Raw genomic sequence first — 20,180 nt, 5'->3', positions numbered from 1 at the left:
CTAAGCAAGTTAAATATCCTCCAAAGCTAGAGCAACATTTCTTTTTTTAAAAAAAAGAGAGAAGGACTACTTTGCTTTGAGGGAATTATGACATTTAAACCAAGTTTGGAATACCTATGAGAAACTCTTTGTTTTGAATTGTAAAATATCCTTCAAACCAGTGAATAGTACTGATTTGATTTAAAATTGAGTATAGTATAGCGAGATACACAATTTGAATTTGAAGTACACTTCATGTTTTTCAAGTTTAAATTTGGGGAAGCTATTATTCCAGAAAATAGGTACATATCATATTAACTTCTGGCACTTTTTACATGCACATCGTCACAATTTCAGAAAAGCTTTTGAAAACTGCTTATAGTTTTAAGTATTTCCATTTATGCATGAAAATGAAGCATTTTGCTTCTTCAAAGTGATGTTTAAAGTGCACATTTTTGCAGGAACTTGGCACAGAAATCCTTGGATGCTGTAAAGATTTTCAGACAGTTCCTGGATGTGGAATAAGCTGTAATGTTAGCAGCCCTGAAACCTTATTGGGTGATCAGATTGAGCAGTATATGACCAGTCTCAGCCCTCATATTGATGGCTTTGATAAAGGTGTTAAAGATCAAACTCCACTCCCCAAAGCAAGAGGTAAGCAACGTGCTATTTATAAATGGAGAAGGTTTGCTTAAGGAATTGCCCAAGTTATAGTAGGTCCAACCAGCTGATGTTGGCTATGTTCCTAGTTGAAGATGTTAAAAAAAAACTTTTAAATGATCTGCCAGTCAAATGGTATTGTAAAACTGTGCCATCTTTCCTTCCCGATTCACTTTTTGGTAAGGAGAAATATGGAAGCGGTGAGAAAACAGGTCAAGATTAGATATTGTTTCTTAGGGTTTTTTAAAATGAAGATAACCTCATAAAAGCCTTTTTAAGCTTGGACACTAGAGTGTTCTGATCAGTTTAAAGGTAAAAGATTCCCCTCACACATATGTGCTAGTCGCTCCCGACGCTAGGGGGCGGTGCACATCTCCGTTTCAAAGCCAAAGAGCCAGCACAGTCCGAAGATGTCTCCGTGGTCATGTGGCCGGCATGACTAAACGCCGAAGGCGCCCAGAGCGCTGTTACCTTCCCACCAGTGGTGGTTCCTAGTCTTCTACTTGCATTTTTACGTCCTTTCATACTGCTAGGTTAGCAGAAGCTGGGAAAAGTAATGAGAGCTCGCTCCGTCACGCGGCACTAGGGATTCAAACCGCTGAACTGCCGATCTTTCTGATTGACAAGCTCAGCATCTTAGCCACTGAACCACCACGTCCCTGTTTCTGATCAGTTTAGGAGCTTCAAATTTAGCAAGCAACAGACCACTGGCCAAAAGAAGACCAAAAGGAACACTAGATTTAGTAAATCACCTAATTGATAATAGATTGAGTTTAGAAAAGTTTTTCTAAAAAATTCTTAGGGTTCATTATATTCATCCTAACCCTTTCTAAGGTCTAAATAGGAAACAGGTTTTTTTTTCAAAGAGGTTGGAGTAATTTGAACTACCCATAAGATAGAAGGAGAAATAAATGGATGAACATTCCTAAATGAAGTATCTCCAGCTTCTGCAAATTGAGATGCTGAGCAACCTGGGCAATACAACCAAGTCTGAAGAGTGGGTGCAATTTCATGTTTTTGCTCCAGTATAGAAAAAACATCAAACTGTCCAGTATGAAGAAAGCAAAACTCCATCAAATCGCCCATTTGTTTGTTAGGCAAGGTAGACCCCCAGGACTGTACAACGATTATCTTAATGCCAGTGAATCTGTAATGTTCAAAGTGAAAGACGTTTGCCTTAGCCTGGTCTGAATTGTCTGATTATATGTACTCCATTCTGCATCACTTGCAGTCAAAAGTCCTTTCTTCCCTCTGGAATTCAGTTTTTCTTGGTTCTTCATAGTGCCTCATAAAAAGATATTTGCTTTCTGTGCTCTTTCCTATCTAATTTTAATCATTGCCAAGCAGTAAAAGGATCATATACAAATCTAGTTCCAGAACATTGTACTTCCCATAACATCTTGAAAGTTTTGAAGAATATTCTGAATTGGCTTACCAAGAAGTAAATTGATGTATTTTACCATACTTATCAAGTTATATAGATTAATGCCTATTAAGGAAACAGGTTGGAATATACTGGTGAGTTTTTAATATTCCCTGTAGCTTATAAAAAGTCTTTCTTTAAATTCTCACAGTTCTGCATTTTTATATCTGACAGATACGGCAGTTTCTCATACTTATTCAGTGTTGATTGGGAATCGGGAATGGATGAGACGGAATGGCCTGCATATCCCCAGTGATGTTCATGAGGCCATGAGAGACCATGAAATGAAAGGACAGACAGCAATTCTGGTGGCCATAAATGGTAATGCTAACCAGTCAGGATTAGAGGAAGTTTAACTTCTGAAAAATGTGCAAAGCCATGCTACTCTGATGTTGCTCTATTCTGTAGCTAAAAATTCAAATTAGGAAGCCATTGTATTTTAACACCGTTCCCTGTGCTGGTGTCCTCCAGATGCATGGAATATTAGCTTCCCTAATTCCTTCTGCTAACATCACCACTGGGTATGCTGGATGGAGAATTACAGGAAATAAAAACCAGCATCTCTGGAGGACACTAAGCAGGGGTGAAATGCTACGGGTTCAGACCAGTTCACCTGAACCGGTAGTAAAAAATGATACCGGTCATTACCGGTATGATACCGATGATCAGCTGGGTGATGGTCAGCTGTGACACGCAATTTATATTAGCTAGAATAGTTGCTTTCTAGCTAATCTAAATCACGTAGCACAGTAGATTCTCCCCCCTTGCTGTTCTACTTACCTTTGCAAACTCGGAAGGTTTCAAAATGTTCCTTTTTAGCGCTCTGTGTGTGTGCGCCCCCGGCATGCATGCACGTGCTTGGTAACAGACTCACCGAACTGGTAGCAGACTTCATAGGATTACACTACTGACACTAGGGTAGGGAAGGTTACAGTATGGAGTACCGCAATCCTCACTAAATGACCATTCGTTCAGTGATGATTTGAAATTATAACAGCACTGAACAAAGGGACTTAGGACCTGTGCTCAAAGTTACGGCTATTGCAACACCCCCATGATAACGTGATTGCAATCTATGCACTTCATACTTGTGATTGATTGTCAAGCGCCCCACAATCATTGTCATTTGCAATCTTCCATGCCAGCTTCCCCAGAAAGTCAACTGGGGAAGCTGGCAAGGGAAGGTCACAAGGTGCTGTGGCCTGGCTGGTTCCTGGGGAATGGTTGAAAAAGGTCTGCCTTGAAGACCTTTTTCAGCTAGTCTTTTTAAGAGTGAAAGATCTGCTTAACAAAGGGACTCTGCCTTGCATGGGGCCGAATCAATCTGTCAGGCAACTCTTTCGCTCTCAGGCTGGCTGAAGAATCATTCTGCTCACAGAATGGGAAAAACACCTGTACTGGGCCAGCTAAACCAAGCCTTGATCCCAAAGACCCAATGTCAACCCTGAAGCTCTGGCCAGAGCCATCTTGGGCCTTCAGTGCTGCCACACTAGAGCAAGCGATACAAGGAATTAGAGACAGCTGGGGTTGTGCAGTCAAAACACAATACTTTCTCTTGGGAACCAAGGACATTCTCACATCGGGCCGGAGGAAGGAGGAGTGATGTCACCAGACCAGCAGATGATGCTTTGATTGGGCTATGTGACTGATTGATTGGAGTTGAGGGGAAAACTTTTACTTTTAATTAGGTGAAAACCAACATGACCCCCAGACTTGGTTTTCACCAGATACGTGCCAATTGTTCTGACCTAGGCTTTCCAAAATCACAAAGCAAACTCAACAAAAAACCCTTTTATTAATTTACTGTGAATTCTTCTCATTCACATCCAACAAAGTCTTTCAAGGGAGGATTTACAGTCACAGACTTTATCTGGCTTGGAGAGCTGCAAGGGCAATATCTGCAAAACTTGGCAAGGAGTCTCAGAGAGTCACAAACCAATTAAGCAAACTGATTGTCTCCTGCAAACTCCACTCCCCTTTCGCTCCTCTTTTATTTCCTCTGGGAGGGGCCATTCATCGCCCACCTGTGGTCTTACTCCCAAGTCAACCCCTGTTCTTTAGCTGTTCCCTTCGTCTGGCCACTCTGCACACTGGGAACAGGCTCCAGCTGTTCGCCTGCCTCACTGATGTCTGACTCTGAAGGCAGCTGATAGCTAGCATACGTCTCTGGCCCCCTCTCTGCCTCCGACACAGAGCCCTCATCAGAGCCTTTCCCAGACTCCAGGACAGGCTTATGTTCCTCCCCAACCTCCTCACTGTCCAAATTTGGCAGGCCACAACACCAATATGATATTTCCAATAAAGCTATTCTTTGAGTAGTCCACCTGCCTTGGAGTTTTTGCTTGCGATGGACCTATTACTTGGAACGCTGACATCCAAGCCCCATTCAATCTACCCGGGGAAAGAATTTCCTTCACACAGTGAAAGAGCTGCCTGTCTTATTTTGACAGGCAGCTGTTTCAGTCTCTGTATGGAACAGAACTCCTTCCCTGTCTATGGAGATTCTCAATCTTCCAGGTCCCAAAGATAATTTTTTTCAAAAGGCAATTGGACTGACTTGTTTCTTTTTTCCTTTGAAGACGTTTTGCTTATCATTTAAGAAGCTTCTTCCGTCCAGTCCAGTTGCATTTTGGAAAAAAAAAAAACACCTTTGGATGACTCCTTCTCTTGGATCTTTCCAAGCCCTGTTCAACTGGCCCGCAAAAATAGTTTTCTTTCATGCACAGAATGAAAGGACTACCTGGAAACATCGATTCTGAGAGTCTTTAGAGTTTTCTCCTCCAGAATCCTCCTCTTCCATTAGCATCCTTCTCCTCTCCAGAGGAGAAAACACTACAGACTCTGAGCCTCAGTGTTATGGAGGTCTGAGGGTCGGAGTCTTTCAGAATACCAGCTTTGCTAGGATCTTCCTTTCCAAAGGAGAACATGCTAACAATTGACATTGTTCTCACTGTGGTTCATGTCTTATGGGAGGGGCCAATCATCTCCAAGCCTTACTCCTGAATCGCTCCTTTTGTCTTAACTGTTCTTGTCTTCTGGCAGCTTTGCACAATTTGGAGGAGTCTTCCAAACCATTGTGAGAATGGGGCCCATCTGCAGGATGGAGCACGGCAACAGAAACATAACTAGACCCTGCTGTAGTGCGGCAGAAGAAGGTCCCTGCATTGGTGGACCTAGCCAGCTGACACTGCCCAGCCATGGCAGGTTTCCATATACCAATGGGTATTGGGCCTTCCTGGGCCTCCCCATTCTGAGATACCCCTGTGTAGTTGCTTAATTACACAGGGTATCTCATTTAGCAACAGAGAGAGCTTAGATTGCAGTTGTTGAACAAGGCCATCATGTGGGCACTTTGCTTAATAATCATAAAAACTTACAACCAAAATTCCAGGCTCGAAGGTGATCAAGGGCTATTTATAGCTTCCCAGAGAAGCCATGACACAGAGATCTCATAAATGTAAGTAAAGATATGGGTTTCTTGTAGGTGCACTTTGTGGCATGATGGCAATAGCAGACACAGTCAAGCCAGAGGCAGCCTTAGCAATGCACATATTGCAGAATATGGGAGTGGATGTGGTGCTTATCACAGGAGACAATAGGAAAACAGCCAAAGCAATTGCAACTCAGGTATGGTTCCTTGTGGAAAAGGTATGCAAGAGAATTATTCATCTTTGTTGGGCTCATTGAATGGGTGCCGAATTGGAAGGTAACCATTCCTTTCATATTTCTTGGAGGTTCTTACAACATACAAAACTGATTTACATTCTACAAAATTGATAGAGCATGACAACAAAAATGGATGCCACCATTAAAAGGCTGAATAGTTCATTGAAAAGAAACAAGTAATACCGGTTTGAGTTCAATAAAATTGAGAGGACATACAATGCCATCATTAAAAAAACCGCAATAATTCTTTATCCGACTGTTCCTCAAGATAAATCAGGAATATAACACATGTTCCCTTTGCCAAAAGGGTCCACGAGATATTGTAGAAACTGACTCATTAAGGTTATTTGTTATTTCATGAGAATTTAAATCCAACTATCCTTATTCTAGCCTATCAGTCTAAGCTAAGGACATGCAACCCGGGGTATTCTCAAGATGTTTTAGAGTTTGCTTTGCTTCCCATCACTGGAGGGTCCAGATTGATCATTCCTAGTCCAGATAAAAGGTTCTATCAGTAATCTTCCAAGCAACCAGGCAGAGAAACCTAGAAGCTAAGTATGAACTCTTTGTGTAAAGGGCAGCTCTGGAATAGGGCATTTCCTTCATACCTAAAGTTACTATATTTCTAAAAAGAACACAACAATCCAGTACTGTACAGTATCTAAATCTGAGTACTGAATTGTCCTTCGCATCCTTGTTTTAAGATGTGTTATGGTACTTTGTGGAACTTTCTGTGCATGTGATAATATTTTTATAGCAAAGTGTAAAAATTGCCTCTTACAGATTTATATATTTTATAGTATTTTATTTCTGCCTTTCTTCATCCTCCCAGAGCCTTTGGGAAACCAATATTAATGTATTTCCCATTTCTGAAAAAGGAAGGAAGGCAGGCAATAAAGAAAGAAGGAAGGAAGGAAGGAACCATAGAAAGAAAGAAAGAAAGAAAGAAAGAAAAAGAAGGAAGGAAGAAAGGTAGGCAGGCAATAAAGAAAGAAGGAAGGAAGGAAGGAACCATAGAAAGAAAGAAAGAAAGAAAGAAAGAAAGAAAGAAAGAAAGAAAAAGAAGGAAGGAAGAAAGGTAGGCAGGCAATAAAGAAAGAAGGAAGGAAAGAAAGATGGAAGGAAGGAAGGAAGGAAGGAAGGAAGGAAGGAAGGAAGGAAGGAAGGTTGAATATTTGAATACTTGGAGGACTAGAAGACCTATAGGGTTCCTTCCAACTCTGTTATTCTATTCTGTTCTGTTGTTCTGTTCCGTTCTGTTCTATTTGGAAGTAGTCATGTTGATTCAAAGAAGAAGTGTTTTTCTGTATCTAGGTTGGGATCAGAAAAGTATTTGCCGAGGTTCTTCCATCTCACAAAGTAGCCAAAGTCCAGGAGCTCCAAACCTCTGGAAGAAAAGTTGCCATGGTCGGAGATGGGGTTAATGACTCACCAGCGCTGGCCCAGGCTGATGTCGGCATTGCCATTGGAACGGGCACAGATGTTGCCATTGAAGCAGCAGATGTTGTGCTGATTCATGTGAGCTTCCAAAATGTAAAGTGATGATTGGGGGGGGGGAGAGATTCCTAGGACTTTTCGAAAGTTAGAACAAAAAATAAACCCCTCCCCCCCTTTTTTTTGGTGCAGAGTAATTTGCTCGATGTAGTTGCAAGTATCCAACTATCCAGGAAGACAATGAAGAGAATCCGAGTAAATCTATTCCTGGCCTTAATATACAATCTCATTGGCATACCTATAGCAGCAGGTAAATTATTCATACTATGATTCTCAATGGGTTGGTGGAAGGTACCCTTAGTAAGCGATGTCTTATTTGTTTAAAAACTTCACAATGGGATTGTTTTTCCTGTTCTTTTAAGAGATGCCTTGTAACATTATGTTTATAATCAATTATTTGAAAGCAGAGGAAGGAGACAGAAAAATGTAAGGGAGGGAAGCCCGCGGCACAAGAGACTTTTGATTTTGCAGAGTGCTTAAAAAGGAAAATGCACTGCGTTGGAAAAGCTTTTGGCTTAATTAATAATAAACCTTTCAGCAGCCTCACTGTGGTGCTGCCTAAGCAGTTGGAACTTAAGGTCAAACATATTATAATTCACGTAGCTTTTGCTGATCCTGTTTGATGATGATGATTAGGACTTTGTGAAAATGGAGGTCCAATGCCTCAGGAAGACAACAAATTCGCTGATGTGAAGTCCCTCTAATAATGGAATGCCAGTTGTGAGCTCCAGTTGTACTGAACTAACGTTATTCTGAGCATGAAAAATAGAAAGCCAACAATAAACTTGTGGGAGAAGAAATACATGAATACCAAAAGTAATTTGGTTTTGTAGTAAACTCCTCAGCTTTGAGCAAGCAGGTGATAAGAAAATGATTTAAGACTAAATTCTGCATTCTTTAAGAGTTGCTTGCATATAACTTTACAAGGTAGTTCTCAACTTACGTCCACAATTGAGCCCAAGGTTTCTGTTGTTAAGGGAGACATTTCTTAAATGAATTTTTCCCCATTTTAAGACCTTCCTTGCCACAGTTGTTAAGTGAATCACTGCAGTGGATAAGTTGGAAACATGGTTGTTAAGTGAATCTGACTCCCCCATTGGCTTTGCTTATCAGAAGGTCACCAAAGGTGATCACATGACCCCGGGATGCTGCAACGATCATAAGTATGAATCAGTTGGCAAGCATTGAATTTTGATCACATGATCATGGGGATGCTACAAAGTTTGTAAGTGTGGATAAACAGTCATAAGTCACCTTTTTCAGTGCCATTGAAACTTTGAACGGTCATTAAATGAACTGTTGTAAGGCGAGGGCTACCTGTATTTAGTCAATATTCTAAATCTTGTCTATTTTTTTTTTTTTGTGTCAGGGGTATTTATGCCTTTAGGACTTGTGTTACATCCATGGATGGGGTCAGCTGCAATGGCTGCATCTTCGATATCCGTATTGCTCTCTTCGCTGCAGCTAAAATGGTAGGTCAGCTCCCAGTCCCGAATTAACATGTTCTGTATGTTAATGGGAGTATCATTTTCCTAAAACTTTAAATCTAAGTCATTAGTAGTAATCAAGGCAGCTGATGCCTTTCTTCTACCTCTGCCCGGCACCATGCTGGAACTTTCTAAATAAGTTTGCTTGAAGAGGACTGGAAACTTCTAAACATTGGCCATAGCTACAGCAGCTCATCTGGTTCTAAGAAGAAAAATGCCTTCAACTACAGGTAGTTTTCAACTTATAACTACAATTGGAACCGGAATTTCAATCATGTCATGGTGGCTGAAAGTCAAGGCATCCATTTGACCAGGCTACATTTTGCAACTGTTTTTTTAATGCAGTTGTTAAGTGAATCATGCAGTCGTACGTCTAAATTCAGTCTCTGGAACGGGCACTTTTGACCACACACTGGCAATGAAATCCCAGAAACTGATTTAAAAAACCCTTGCAATCACACATGATTGCGGGACATGGATTGCAAGCAGTTTTAAATTTGAGCCGGTTGCCAAGTGCCTGGAATGTGCTTATGTGACCATGGGGTGAGGGTGGAGGGGCAACATTTTACTATAAAGAAGTGCTTTGTGAACTGTAATGCACCATTTCAAGGCCACCTTAACGCCAAATGCTCATTAAACGACTGGTCATAAGTTGAGAATTAATTTTACCACTCGACATGTTTTTGCAAGACAGGATGATATTGGTGACAATGCAGGTGGCGGCTACTGCATCCACTTTACTTCATGTTCTTTCACAAACCAAGTGAAAATAAATGTCCAAAATCAAAACATGGATTAATTAACACATCAAGAGCTCTTCTGGCTAGACAAACCTAATCCTTACATTTTCTTCAATTCAACAGTCCCATTTCTTAATAGATTCATGATTCACAGGTTACAGGAAGTCCTTGACCTACAACTACAATTGACCCCAACATTTATGTTGTTAAGTGAGATCTTTATTAGGTGAGTTTTGGCCCATTCTACGACCTATCTTGCCACAGTTGTTAAGTGAATCACTGCAGTTGTTAAGTTAGTAACATGGTTGTTAAGTTCATCTGCCTAATCACGTGACCCCAGGACACTCTAACTGTTATAAATACCGTGGCACGACAAAACCGCGGTCCACTAAAGCGCGCCCGATTAAAGCGCGTACCTGACGTCATCAGCAGCACGACAAATACGACCGCGGAGAAAAAAGGGCGCTTTAAAAAGCGCTTTTAAAGCAAGCCGATTCACGAAAAGGTAAGGGTTAGGGTTAGGTTTAGGGTTACGTTAAACGTTAGGGTTAGGTTTAGGGTTAGGTTAAGGGTTAGCGTTAGGTTTAGCGTTAGGTTAAGGGTTAGGTTTAGGGTTAGGTTTAGGGTTAGATTAAGGGTTAGGTTTAGGGTTAGGTTTGGGGGGGTTAGGGTAAGGTTTTCACGTTAATTTTAACTTTACCGCTCACAGCGTGATGTTTTCGTCGCACTGTGATGACGTCAGGTACGCGCTTTCGTCGAGCGCGCTTTAGTCTACCGCGGTTTTGTGGTGGAACCATAAATACAGGTAGTCTTCAACTTTTGACCATAATTGAGTCCAAAATTTCTGTTTTCAGTGAGACATTTGTTAAGTGAATTTTGCCGTGTTTTACATCTTTCTTGCCACAATTGTTAAGTGAATCACTGCAGTTGATAAATTAGTAACCTGGTTGTTAAGTGAATCTGACTTCCCTATTGGCCTTGCTGGTCAGAAAGTCACAAAAGGTGATCACGTGACCTTGGGATACAGCAATGGTCATAAACATGAATCAGTTTCCAAGCATCTAAATTTTGACCACGTGATCATGGGAATGCTGCAACAGTTGTTGAGTGTGAAAACAGCTCTAAGTCACTTTTTTCAGTGCTGTTGTAACTTTGCATTGTCATTAAATGAGCTGTAAGTCGAAGACATCCTGTACTAATATTTGCTGGACTACTCTCATATCCGACTCTGTGCTTCTATTGGATATCTCTTTGTTTTTTACTTGTTCTATTTCCATAGTTACAAGAAAACAGTCCTGGAAAAATATGAAGCTGAGGCTCAAGGCTGTATGAAGCCACTGACTCCTTCTCAAGTTAGCGTCCATATTGGGATGGATGATTGGAGACGGAAACCTCCCAAATTAGCTACCTGGGACAGTATCAGTCAAGTGTCCCTTTGTTCCCTGACTTCAGACGTAGCGCGAGGAGCCTTGGAAGATGGAGCAGACAAATGGTCACTACTCACCAACAATCAGGATGAAGACCAATATATTTGAAGGATCTAATCTGATACCGAGCAGCAGCTTCAAAGGATGGGACTAAGAGAGGCTTACGGTTCTGTTTATGGAGCATCTAGAGAGAAGTGTATTTGCGGTGCACTGTGGTTCCTGTTCTCATCTGAATGGAGGAGTGTACCTTCATTTGATCCTGGATGGCTCCTGGATTAGGATATGGGCTAATTATAATATGTGTATCAAGGAACGGAACAGTGTTTGCATTTCACTACCAAATGCTGCCATATTTACATCAAGTAATACAGGGGGGTCAAGTAATACAGGGGATCTGGCCTGTGTGGTGCTTAGATCTGGCCCGCGGGGCCGCTGTGGAAACAGCGAAGGACCGGCCCATGGTGCTTCTGCCAGCCGGGCTCTGTTTTCAGCTGTGACAGCCTCCTGCAACCCTCTGCCAGTGAAAACGGAGCTTGGGAAGGCCAAGCTCCATTTTCACTGGCAAAGCATTTGGGCCACCATAGGCGCCCCCCACACGAGTGACGTCCAACTGGCCACCCCCACCCCCGCCACCCCAAAGTCAAACACAACCCTGATGCAGCCATCAATGAAATTTGAGTTTGACACCTCTAAAGTAATATCAGAAAAAACATATTCTCTTAAAGGTCAGAATAAGATTGTTGAAATGAACGATCAGGCTGGTTGTACTTCAGGGTGGGGCATGGAGGAGAAGTAAGCATACTTTTTAGGGGTATGCTGTATTTTCATTTTTTGCAGTCTTAAAGAAGGCAAAGTAAAGGAGAAACCTTCAAGATTATTCATATCATGTGCATTTTATAATATTGGATCAAGCAGCATATAGAAAGCTGTTCTATATATTTTGTTTCCTTTTAATGATGCTGAATCCCAAGTTCCATAAAAAGGCAAATGTTTCTTAAATTACAGAAGGCAACAAAAGTAGAGTATTGTTAGGCATAGTGGCAGTGGTGGGCTTCAAAAATTTTAGCAAGGGGTTCTCTGCCTGGTTGCTGGGTGGGTGTGGCCATGGTGGTGTGGCCTAGTCGGCCTCCTGCACCACAGCAGGGGGAGCTTCTTGCCCTCACTGGGCTCAGGAGGCTTTCCTTGAGCCTCTGGGAAAGCCTCCCCAGGTTCTGGAGGCCTTCCTGAACTTCCAGTAGGCCTGTTTTTTGCCCTCCTGAGTCTCCATCAGCGCCCTTGCATCCAAAATGGGCTGCATGGAGACTTCTGGGAGGGGAGGGGTGGGTGGGGCCAGCCAGGAGTGGGATTTGGGGGTTCTCCAAACTGCACAGAATCTTAGAGTTTCTCCTGAACCCCTGCAAACCCCCAGCAGCCCACCCCTACGTGGTAGTTCCCTAAACATTATAATAATTTGTATTTATCTTTTTTAATACTGGAATTAGAGCAGTGCCTCAAATATTGAAAAATAGACTTGGAAGTTGTTGTTTTTTTAAAAAAAATCATAATGAAGCAAATTGCAGTAAATAAATCCATTCTTTTTCTTATGTGAAATTAAAAAAAAAATCTTTATAAACATCATTTGAAAATAATTATTTACAATTTCTAATTTCTTTTATAATTTCATCCAATTATTTATTGCACTTAATGCAGTGTAGTTATTGTGGATGTATAACTGCAGCATAGTACCTTAAAAAATAAATCCACACTTTCCATTTATTTATGAAATCTACACACAATTCAAATTACCATCAGAAGTCAGAGAGGGAAGGGATAATAAATATGTGTAATGAACCTGGCACTCAGTCAAGATGCATCAAAAAAAAATCATGAAAGCTTTTGTACAATAGCAAATGCTGGGAATGTAGAAACTTGGAACGTGGAAAGGGGCAAGCAGTTAAAATCATTGCTTCACTATGAAAGCCTGTGCTGTATTTAATCAGTTGGAATTTATCTCAAAATTGCCAAACAAAGTTGTCCAGTGTGTAAGATTCGGCAATGGTGAATTGTGGAATTTCATATTCCTGAAATGGAATATTTAATTCCAGTGATTCCATCAAGAAATATCCATAAACAAATAATAGATGTTTCCATGGATGATTCTCTCCCAGCAGCATAAGGGGAACATTGCAAAAAAATATGAGGGTTCCCTGAAATTGCAGCTCTTTTTTTCCACTACTGTAGTTCACCAGTTGCTTCACTTCCATCTATTGCGTTGTAGTTTACTGAAGAAACTTCAAAATTAGCCTGTAAATAACATTTGCATTGCTCTGTGAAATTCTCAAACTTTGTTTGGGAATGGCTACTCCAGACATAGCTACTTGTAGCAGCAATCCTGCACTTGTGGGCAGCTCAAATTCATTGTCCATGAAGATATAGTTAATCACGAGATCATTCTCAGCCCCCTGTGAATACGGCCTGGACAATCTGCAGGTGAAAGAAATGTCTTACACTTTGCATCTTCCCTAAGACGTTTCTCTAGCTTTGAAAACTGAATAAAAAGGAAGACTCTTGAGAAGTATCTGATGTAACTTTTCCTATCGTGTTTTCCCATAAAGAAGACAGGGTCTGCAGTTCAGCGGTTCTAATCTCACCGGCTCAAGGTTGACTCAGCCTTCCATCCTTCCGAGGTGGGTGAAATGAGGACCCAGACTGTGGGGGCGATATGCTGACTCTGTAAACCGCTTAGAGAGGGCTGAAAGCCCTATGAAGCGGTATATAAGTCTAACTGTTATTGCTATTGCTATAACCTTGCTTTCTTTTAGCAGACAGCCTATCAAGCATAGATCATATTGTCAGATATAAATAATAACTATGGGAAGCCGGATCGGGAGAGGATTTGGGAGTCCCAGTGCTTCTGCTTAATAAGATAGTATTCGTTTTACATCAGCGGTCCCCAACTCCCTAGGCCACGGCCCACTACCAGGTCACAACCCATTCAGAATACATACAAAGATTCATTTATGTGAGTGGCAAGTGCAAATGAAGCTGCACTCACTCACGTGCATGCCTGCTGCTCACACAGAACCATCTCCTCTCCCCTCCCATCTGCCAAGCTGGAAAAATTGGGGACTGCTGCTTTACATTGTAAGCCATATGTATTTCCAACGGAGAGTGTCCATGTATGACTTCTGTATTCTGAGACTGCACTCTGAATACGAAACCGAATATGAGTATGCCAATGTAAGTGGCTGACTCACATTGGTGGAACTGAAACCAAGACACTGAAGCCTCTGATGTAGAGGGGCAGGAAAATGATATTGTTCCACTCAGGCAGGGTATTGTTCCACTCGGAAGTCTGAATAATTTATATTGCACTGCTTTGCCTTCTGCTTCTAAAGTGCATAGTTCAAGAGATGGACTATAATACTAGGATGTGAGGGCAGGAACAGACTGTGAAGATCATCTAGTCCAACCTATTGTCCAGTTCAAGAATCTGCTAAGCACATCCCTGACAGATGGCCAGGCAGTGCCTGTTTAAAAATCTCAACGTACTTTTTAAAAACTCTTGATTTTTAATGGAATTTTGGCAAGTGTCAAGAGGTGTCAAAATGCCTGGATGTAAGTCACTGTTATTGTCATCCTCAGGCATGGGTGATCTGGAAAATGATTGCCTTATACTAATGGAATCCAAAAGCATACGAGCTGCCTATAGTTTAATTTTTTTAAAAACCAAGGAAGAAGCAATACAGAAGAAAAAAAATTAACTAAAGTGCAGATAAAAGGAGTTCGTGAAAGTATTGGCTGCTTCATAACACATTTCTGTTAGTAGCTTCTGCACCTTTTGGCCAAGGTTTACATGCGTGGCTATGATCTAATTAATCTAAATATAGGAGTAGCATGCTAGATCACAAATAATCATATATCTACATTTCAAGAATCTACTACTCTTTCCAAAAAGTGGACTTTAGGAACAAATAGGTTGTTGTCTAGTAAAGCTAGTATATTTTGTAGGAGGGGGGGGATATATTTTGTAGTCTGAGAATAAAAGAATTTGATAACTAGACAGATTATTTGAGTATTAAAGTTTCTTTACCATGTGGAACGGGAAAAAGGAATAATTACCCTTAAGATTAGTTGTCCTGTTTGCTTCACCTAACTAAAACAAATGAAACAGGATATTGGTACCAATACCCCCCCGTGGGGAGGTAAATGAGTAATGAATGTCATGTCTCTGTTTTGGGAGATGGTGTACGAGGTTTACATGATACAGGAAGGGGGTCTACATGACAGGAAAACCAGGTACTTTGGGATGATCGATATGTTGGCTAAAAGTATAAAAGACTGTAAACAACTGCCCTTCGGGGTTCAGATTTTGCTTGACCAATTGCTACTGAAGCTTTGCGCAAATAAACCTCTCCCTCTGACAAAGAGCTGGTCTTGTCTCATTTTCTGCTACAAGACTGTCTTTCCATCCAGCCTCCTTTAAAAAAAAAAAATACACCGAACAGGTTTGCAATAATAGTGCTTCCTTGCAGAATAATATAAATTTGCCATGAGGCAGCCTCTTTAGGAAAGCTGAGCCTTCCCCCACAGTTCATCAAAACAGCTGGCACATTTCTGCAAAAAAAGTAACAACCCATCAGTTGGGTGTTGCTGGGCCCTGGAGCTGACTGAGGAGCAGGTGGAGTCCTACAGGTGACTGGACGTGAAGGAGACAGCCTATAAGTTCTCATAGCCTTACACATGCTGGTAGCATGTGGTGCCTGGCTTTAGTTCTCTTTTGTGGCTAAGTGGGGGAGGGACCGCCAAGGAGTAGGGTGGAGAAGGCCTCGTGAGGCCCAGTGGCAGACAAAAATCTGTTTAAAAAAAAAAAAGTTATGCTCTTATAATGTTTTTACTGATGTGTCTCAGTTCTTGTGGAATACTTATTGTCCTGGAGTACTTTTTTGTTGTAGAAGTTTTAGGGAAGTAGTCACACAAAGCTACTCATACCAGGAGATTGTAATGCTGCAAAGGGTAATGTCCACAAAGTCTTTAGCAGTTGCCCCATCATAGAGAACTTCACTTCCTGCCTCCCAGACTCTGAGCTATACGACAGAGAGTGTTAATAGACAATATCTGGAAAGCTGCAGTTTGCCTGCTTCAGAGGTGGGTTCCTACCAGTTCGCACCTATTCAGTAGAACCGGTTCATCAAATCTACCGAACTGGTTAGAAGAGGTTCCACCAGTGGACACGGAAAGCAGGCCACACCTACAGAAGAGCTTCCAAAATTTTTTGAAACCCACCACTGGTCCTTGGATATGATTATTCTACACTATCATGCTCATATTTCTAAAACTCAGTGCCTCTGTGAAAGGTAAGGATGACTACTGCGTTTGTGGTGCAATCAGAACATTGCGTGTGTTGAAGTTGTTTTAATGCAAACCAAAGATGCCTTTTAAAAAACAAGTATACATCATATTCATATGCATGCCAGTGCTGTGTGTAATTTAAGATGGATTTAACAAGTGTCGTCGGCACCTTCATATCCGGTCACATGGGCGACAAGCCACTCCCATCTGGTCACATGGGTGGCAAGCCACTCCCACGAAAGAAGCCACACCCACAGAGTAGGTTCGAACAATTTTTGAAACCCACCACTGGCCTGCTTCCAAGTTATACTTCTTGTTGAATACAGAAACCGATGTTATCCTTGTCTCCAGTAAACAAGTCCCAGCAGTGGTGGGAGTCAAATAATTTAACAACCGGTTCTCTGCCCTAATGGTTCCTTCCAAAAACCAGTTCACCAAACTTCTCAGAAAGATAACAACCGGTTCTCCTGGAGTGGTGCCAACTGGCTGAATCCCACCACTGAGTCCCAGCCAACATTAAATTATGACATATTGAAAGAAAGAAAAAAACCAGCAGGGGAAAGCAAACTTCTTCTAAAAGCATCTATTTGCACTGGTTTGAAGACATGTTACAATCCTGAGATATATTTGAATAAGGCTTTAGCAATTAACTAACCCAGCAATTATTTTTGTTATTTTTCTTGTTTGCACTACCCTGTTTCCCTGAAAACAAGACCTCCCCGGATAATATTGCAACACAGCAGCAGCCATGAAGTGGCCACACTCGCAGCCTCCTGCACCTGAAAAATAATAAGACCTCCTCGAAAATAAGGCCAAGCGCTTATTTCAGGGGTCAAAAGAAAATAGCAATAGCAATAGCAGTTAGACTTATATACCGCTTCATAGGGCTTTCAGCCCTCTCTAAGCGGTTTACAGAGTCAACATATCGCCCCCACAGTCTGGGTCCTCATTTCACCCACCTCGGAAGGATGGAAGGCTGAGTCAACCTTTGAGCCGGTGAGATTAGAACCGCTGAACTGCAGATAACAGTCAGCTGAAGTGGCCTGCAGTACTGCACCCTAACCACTGCGCCACCTCGGCTCTGGCATACACTTGAAGGAAAACCAGGAAGCCAGCAATTGTGAAGTCCGTCTGGCAATAACAAAGAATGCTTATTCAAGTGTAATGAGCACGTGTAAAACTCGTAACAATTGGGGGGGGGGGGGGTTAGAAAGCTGATAAAAGTAATAAAAAGTTAAATATCTTGCAAACCTCAGCTAGAATTTAGGAATACAGATAGCCTGGAGCAAAAAGAATGTGTATAACTCCTGAAGCATTTATTAGGCAAAATTTAGGAATAGGGACGGCTAGAGACCAATAGAATAATTATTAGAGCATTACTAAAATGTTTATTAGATGATATTTCTTATATATCCCATCTTATCCTGCCTTCTGCTTTAGTGAAAATGTATAAAGCTTTCTTAATTCTATTGTTCAAGGTCCCTTAGCATTTTGGCCATGACCTCTTTTCTTGGAGCGCTTCAATAAAAGGAAAAAAACCCCGCATCTCTTATCTGGTATTCTTCATCAGCCTTGGCACGAGTCTCAGACCCAAATTGTGGGCAACAGCTAAGCACCATAGGTGCTGAAAAGTGAATGAAAAAGAGCATGGTCTCTGATGTATGAGAGGACATCTGCTTAATATTTGCAAGTGTAGCGCCTGCATGAAAATAGAAAGGTCCGTATTCTTTAGCAAAGTAAAAGCAACGAATGTGAGGCATCAGTCTTTACATTAGCTGAATGTAGGATTCTCTATTAGCTTAGTTGAGAGAGATTGAAAGCATAGTAAAAAGTAAAGGTTTTTAATTCATGTTTTTTTTTATTTTTTTGAAAAATTTGCCCAAGAATGCAAAATGTGAAGTTTCACTATATTAATTTGAGAGTTACACTGAAAATTAAAAATTACAATTATCAGCATTTTTTAAAAATATACATCCTTCCAGAGAAGTGACAAGAATGGGACAATTCGTTTCAAACCATACTTAGTAAAGCACAATTTCAGCAGACTCCCCAGAGGAAATTTCAGAAGTGATCCAACTCACAGGGAGGGCCCTTTTAATTACTGCCAACTATAAAACCATTTGAAGTTGTGTGTTTTGTTAGTCAAAACTGGATTGTGTACTTACTGGCTATGCTCAGGACTACAAAGCTTTGGTTGGCTATTTTGATGATGCAATAAACTAAACATTCCAGTTGGTTTTGGAAGAAGAAAAACTGGACTTGGTCTGTTTTCTCTCCATGCCCACTCTCAAATTCATAGTACCATTTTCTAGAACATAAATGCAAAAGAGCTGGTTGACCTTTTGTATTTCATAATGAAAGTGAAAATGAAACAAAAAAACAGAAATGCTTGGTTTTTCCCTTTTTGTCTCTTTAAGAACAATCTTACCAATATAATATTGCAGGCAACTGCTCACATTTGCAAAGATCCACCACCTCAGCAGCATATCCACACAAAACACAAATAATGTTACATACAGAAACTTCCAGATGAGTTCCAAATGGCTCAATGAAGCCAGACAAGAGAAGTCTTTTAAGGGTTGTTGTTGTTGTTGTTGTTTTAAAAAATCTGCATTTTGTGAAGTAGATCATTTGGTGCAAAATCCTCACCCTGAATTTGGTAGGTTACTTGAAAAAATGCATCCAGCAATATTAGTTCTCTCGTTTATCAGTCAGTACATAACTTGCTTCATTTTCTGTTAACAGAATTAAGAATCTCTTCTTCATTAATACTGTATTGCTCCCATTTCAGCACCGCATCAAGATACTACTGGTGTCATATCCCACAACTGTTCAAAGGGAGAAAAAAGAATAAGGTTGTTAAAACCATCCAGAATCACTGTAGATTCAGTTGGGGAAAATTGCACTCTCACCTTCATAACTTTATCTGTTCCAGATGTCAACAACCAACCCCGTGTTGCATCAAAGTGTACATGGGTAACGTTGTGTTTGCTGTCATGGAAGGTGGCTGTAGGAGCACGTCTAAAGGAAGCACATAACAGGACAAAGTGAAAATACAGGAATTGAAAGATCGCAATATCATCTCTAGATACTAAAAATAAGTTAATTAAATCTTAATTCAGACCCTGTGGCCTTCAGCAGTCGCTAAACTAGGATTTCTCACAGTACTAGCCATCATAATCATGATGAATTATTTGGGGAACTATCATTCAGCAACATATAAATTTCTCATCTCTGACTTAGATCTAGAAAAAGCTTCAAAACTGACATTTCATTTCTCTCCAGAAACTGGCATAAATTGCCCCAGCAACTGGAAAGGGGCAAGTTACTTACTCCTCATCTGTTATTGATTCATAACAAGTATCACAGATTCTCACTTCAAATTCAAATCCCATCAGAGGTATGGAAGAGCGCTTCGAACTGCATTTACCACACACTGCTTTTCCACACTTTCGGCAATGATGCTGAAATTTAAAAAGCACATAAGATTCACCATGAAAGAACTGAACTTAAAGAACTATCCCATCAAAGCATATCAAGGTGGATCCCATCAATTTCTCTCTGTCTGCAAAGCTCTGCTACACCACATTAAAAAAATTAGAAACTATATTAGTAAATAATAACAACAACAACAACAATAATAATCGCAATCATAATATAATGGAAATCACATTAATGTGAAATGATTTTTTAAAATATTCCATTGTTTCCCTGAAAAGTTGCGGTGAATCTTCAATAATTTCTTGCTGAGTCACACAAATTAGTTTCCTTTGATGCCCATTAACTTTTGGAATTTTAGCAAATTATATAAACAAAAAGATATAAATGAGTTTCATAAGTGAGAATCAAGGTTAACAAGGACCTGCAATAAAATATAGCATGGATTACTTGGGAAAATCTCATTTTATTTTTCCCTACTCACTAAATATGTTGAACCGGTCAGTTTCTCAGCTGTAGCCTTCAACTCACATAA

At 40.8% G+C, this 20,180-nt stretch overlaps 2 protein-coding genes across 4 annotated transcripts in view; one reads left to right on the top strand and one right to left on the bottom strand.

Moving 5' to 3' along the window:
• ATP7B (ATPase copper transporting beta) overlaps positions 1-11,189 on the top strand; it is a 35,577-nt gene extending 24,388 nt beyond the window's left edge. Inside the window, exons 15-21 of one of the 2 annotated variants that reach the window (XM_032213319.1) lie at positions 441-633; positions 2,237-2,383; positions 5,547-5,689; positions 7,043-7,261; positions 7,355-7,472; positions 8,592-8,694; positions 10,729-11,189. In XM_032213319.1, the coding sequence (XP_032069210.1) occupies positions 441-633; positions 2,237-2,383; positions 5,547-5,689; positions 7,043-7,261; positions 7,355-7,472; positions 8,592-8,694; positions 10,729-10,984 (1,179 nt within the window). In that variant the 3' untranslated portion in view covers positions 10,985-11,189. The remainder of the gene's footprint in view (positions 1-440; positions 634-2,236; positions 2,384-5,546; positions 5,690-7,042; positions 7,262-7,354; positions 7,473-8,591; positions 8,695-10,728) is intronic. The other variant, XM_032213320.1, reaches the window with a different exon arrangement.
• Positions 11,190-18,032: 6,843 nt separating this feature from the next.
• The window catches only part of WDFY2 (WD repeat and FYVE domain containing 2), a 53,810-nt gene continuing 51,662 nt past the window's right edge, over positions 18,033-20,180 (bottom strand). The window contains exons 10-12 of one of the 2 annotated variants that reach the window (XM_032213761.1): positions 19,541-19,671; positions 19,120-19,228; positions 18,033-19,035 (exon numbers count right to left, since the gene is read on the bottom strand). In XM_032213761.1, the coding sequence (XP_032069652.1) occupies positions 19,006-19,035; positions 19,120-19,228; positions 19,541-19,671 (270 nt within the window). In that variant the 3' untranslated portion in view covers positions 18,033-19,005. Of the gene's footprint in view, positions 19,036-19,119; positions 19,229-19,540; positions 19,672-20,180 lie in introns of those variants that run through there. The other variant, XM_032213763.1, reaches the window with a different exon arrangement.

The sequence above is a fragment of the Thamnophis elegans genome, chromosome 3 (assembly GCF_009769535.1).
Source record: "Thamnophis elegans isolate rThaEle1 chromosome 3, rThaEle1.pri, whole genome shotgun sequence".
Lineage (NCBI taxonomy): Eukaryota > Metazoa > Chordata > Lepidosauria > Squamata > Colubridae > Thamnophis > Thamnophis elegans.
The sequence above is the reverse complement of the archived record's forward strand: the minus strand, read 5'-3'. Positions and strand labels throughout refer to the sequence as shown.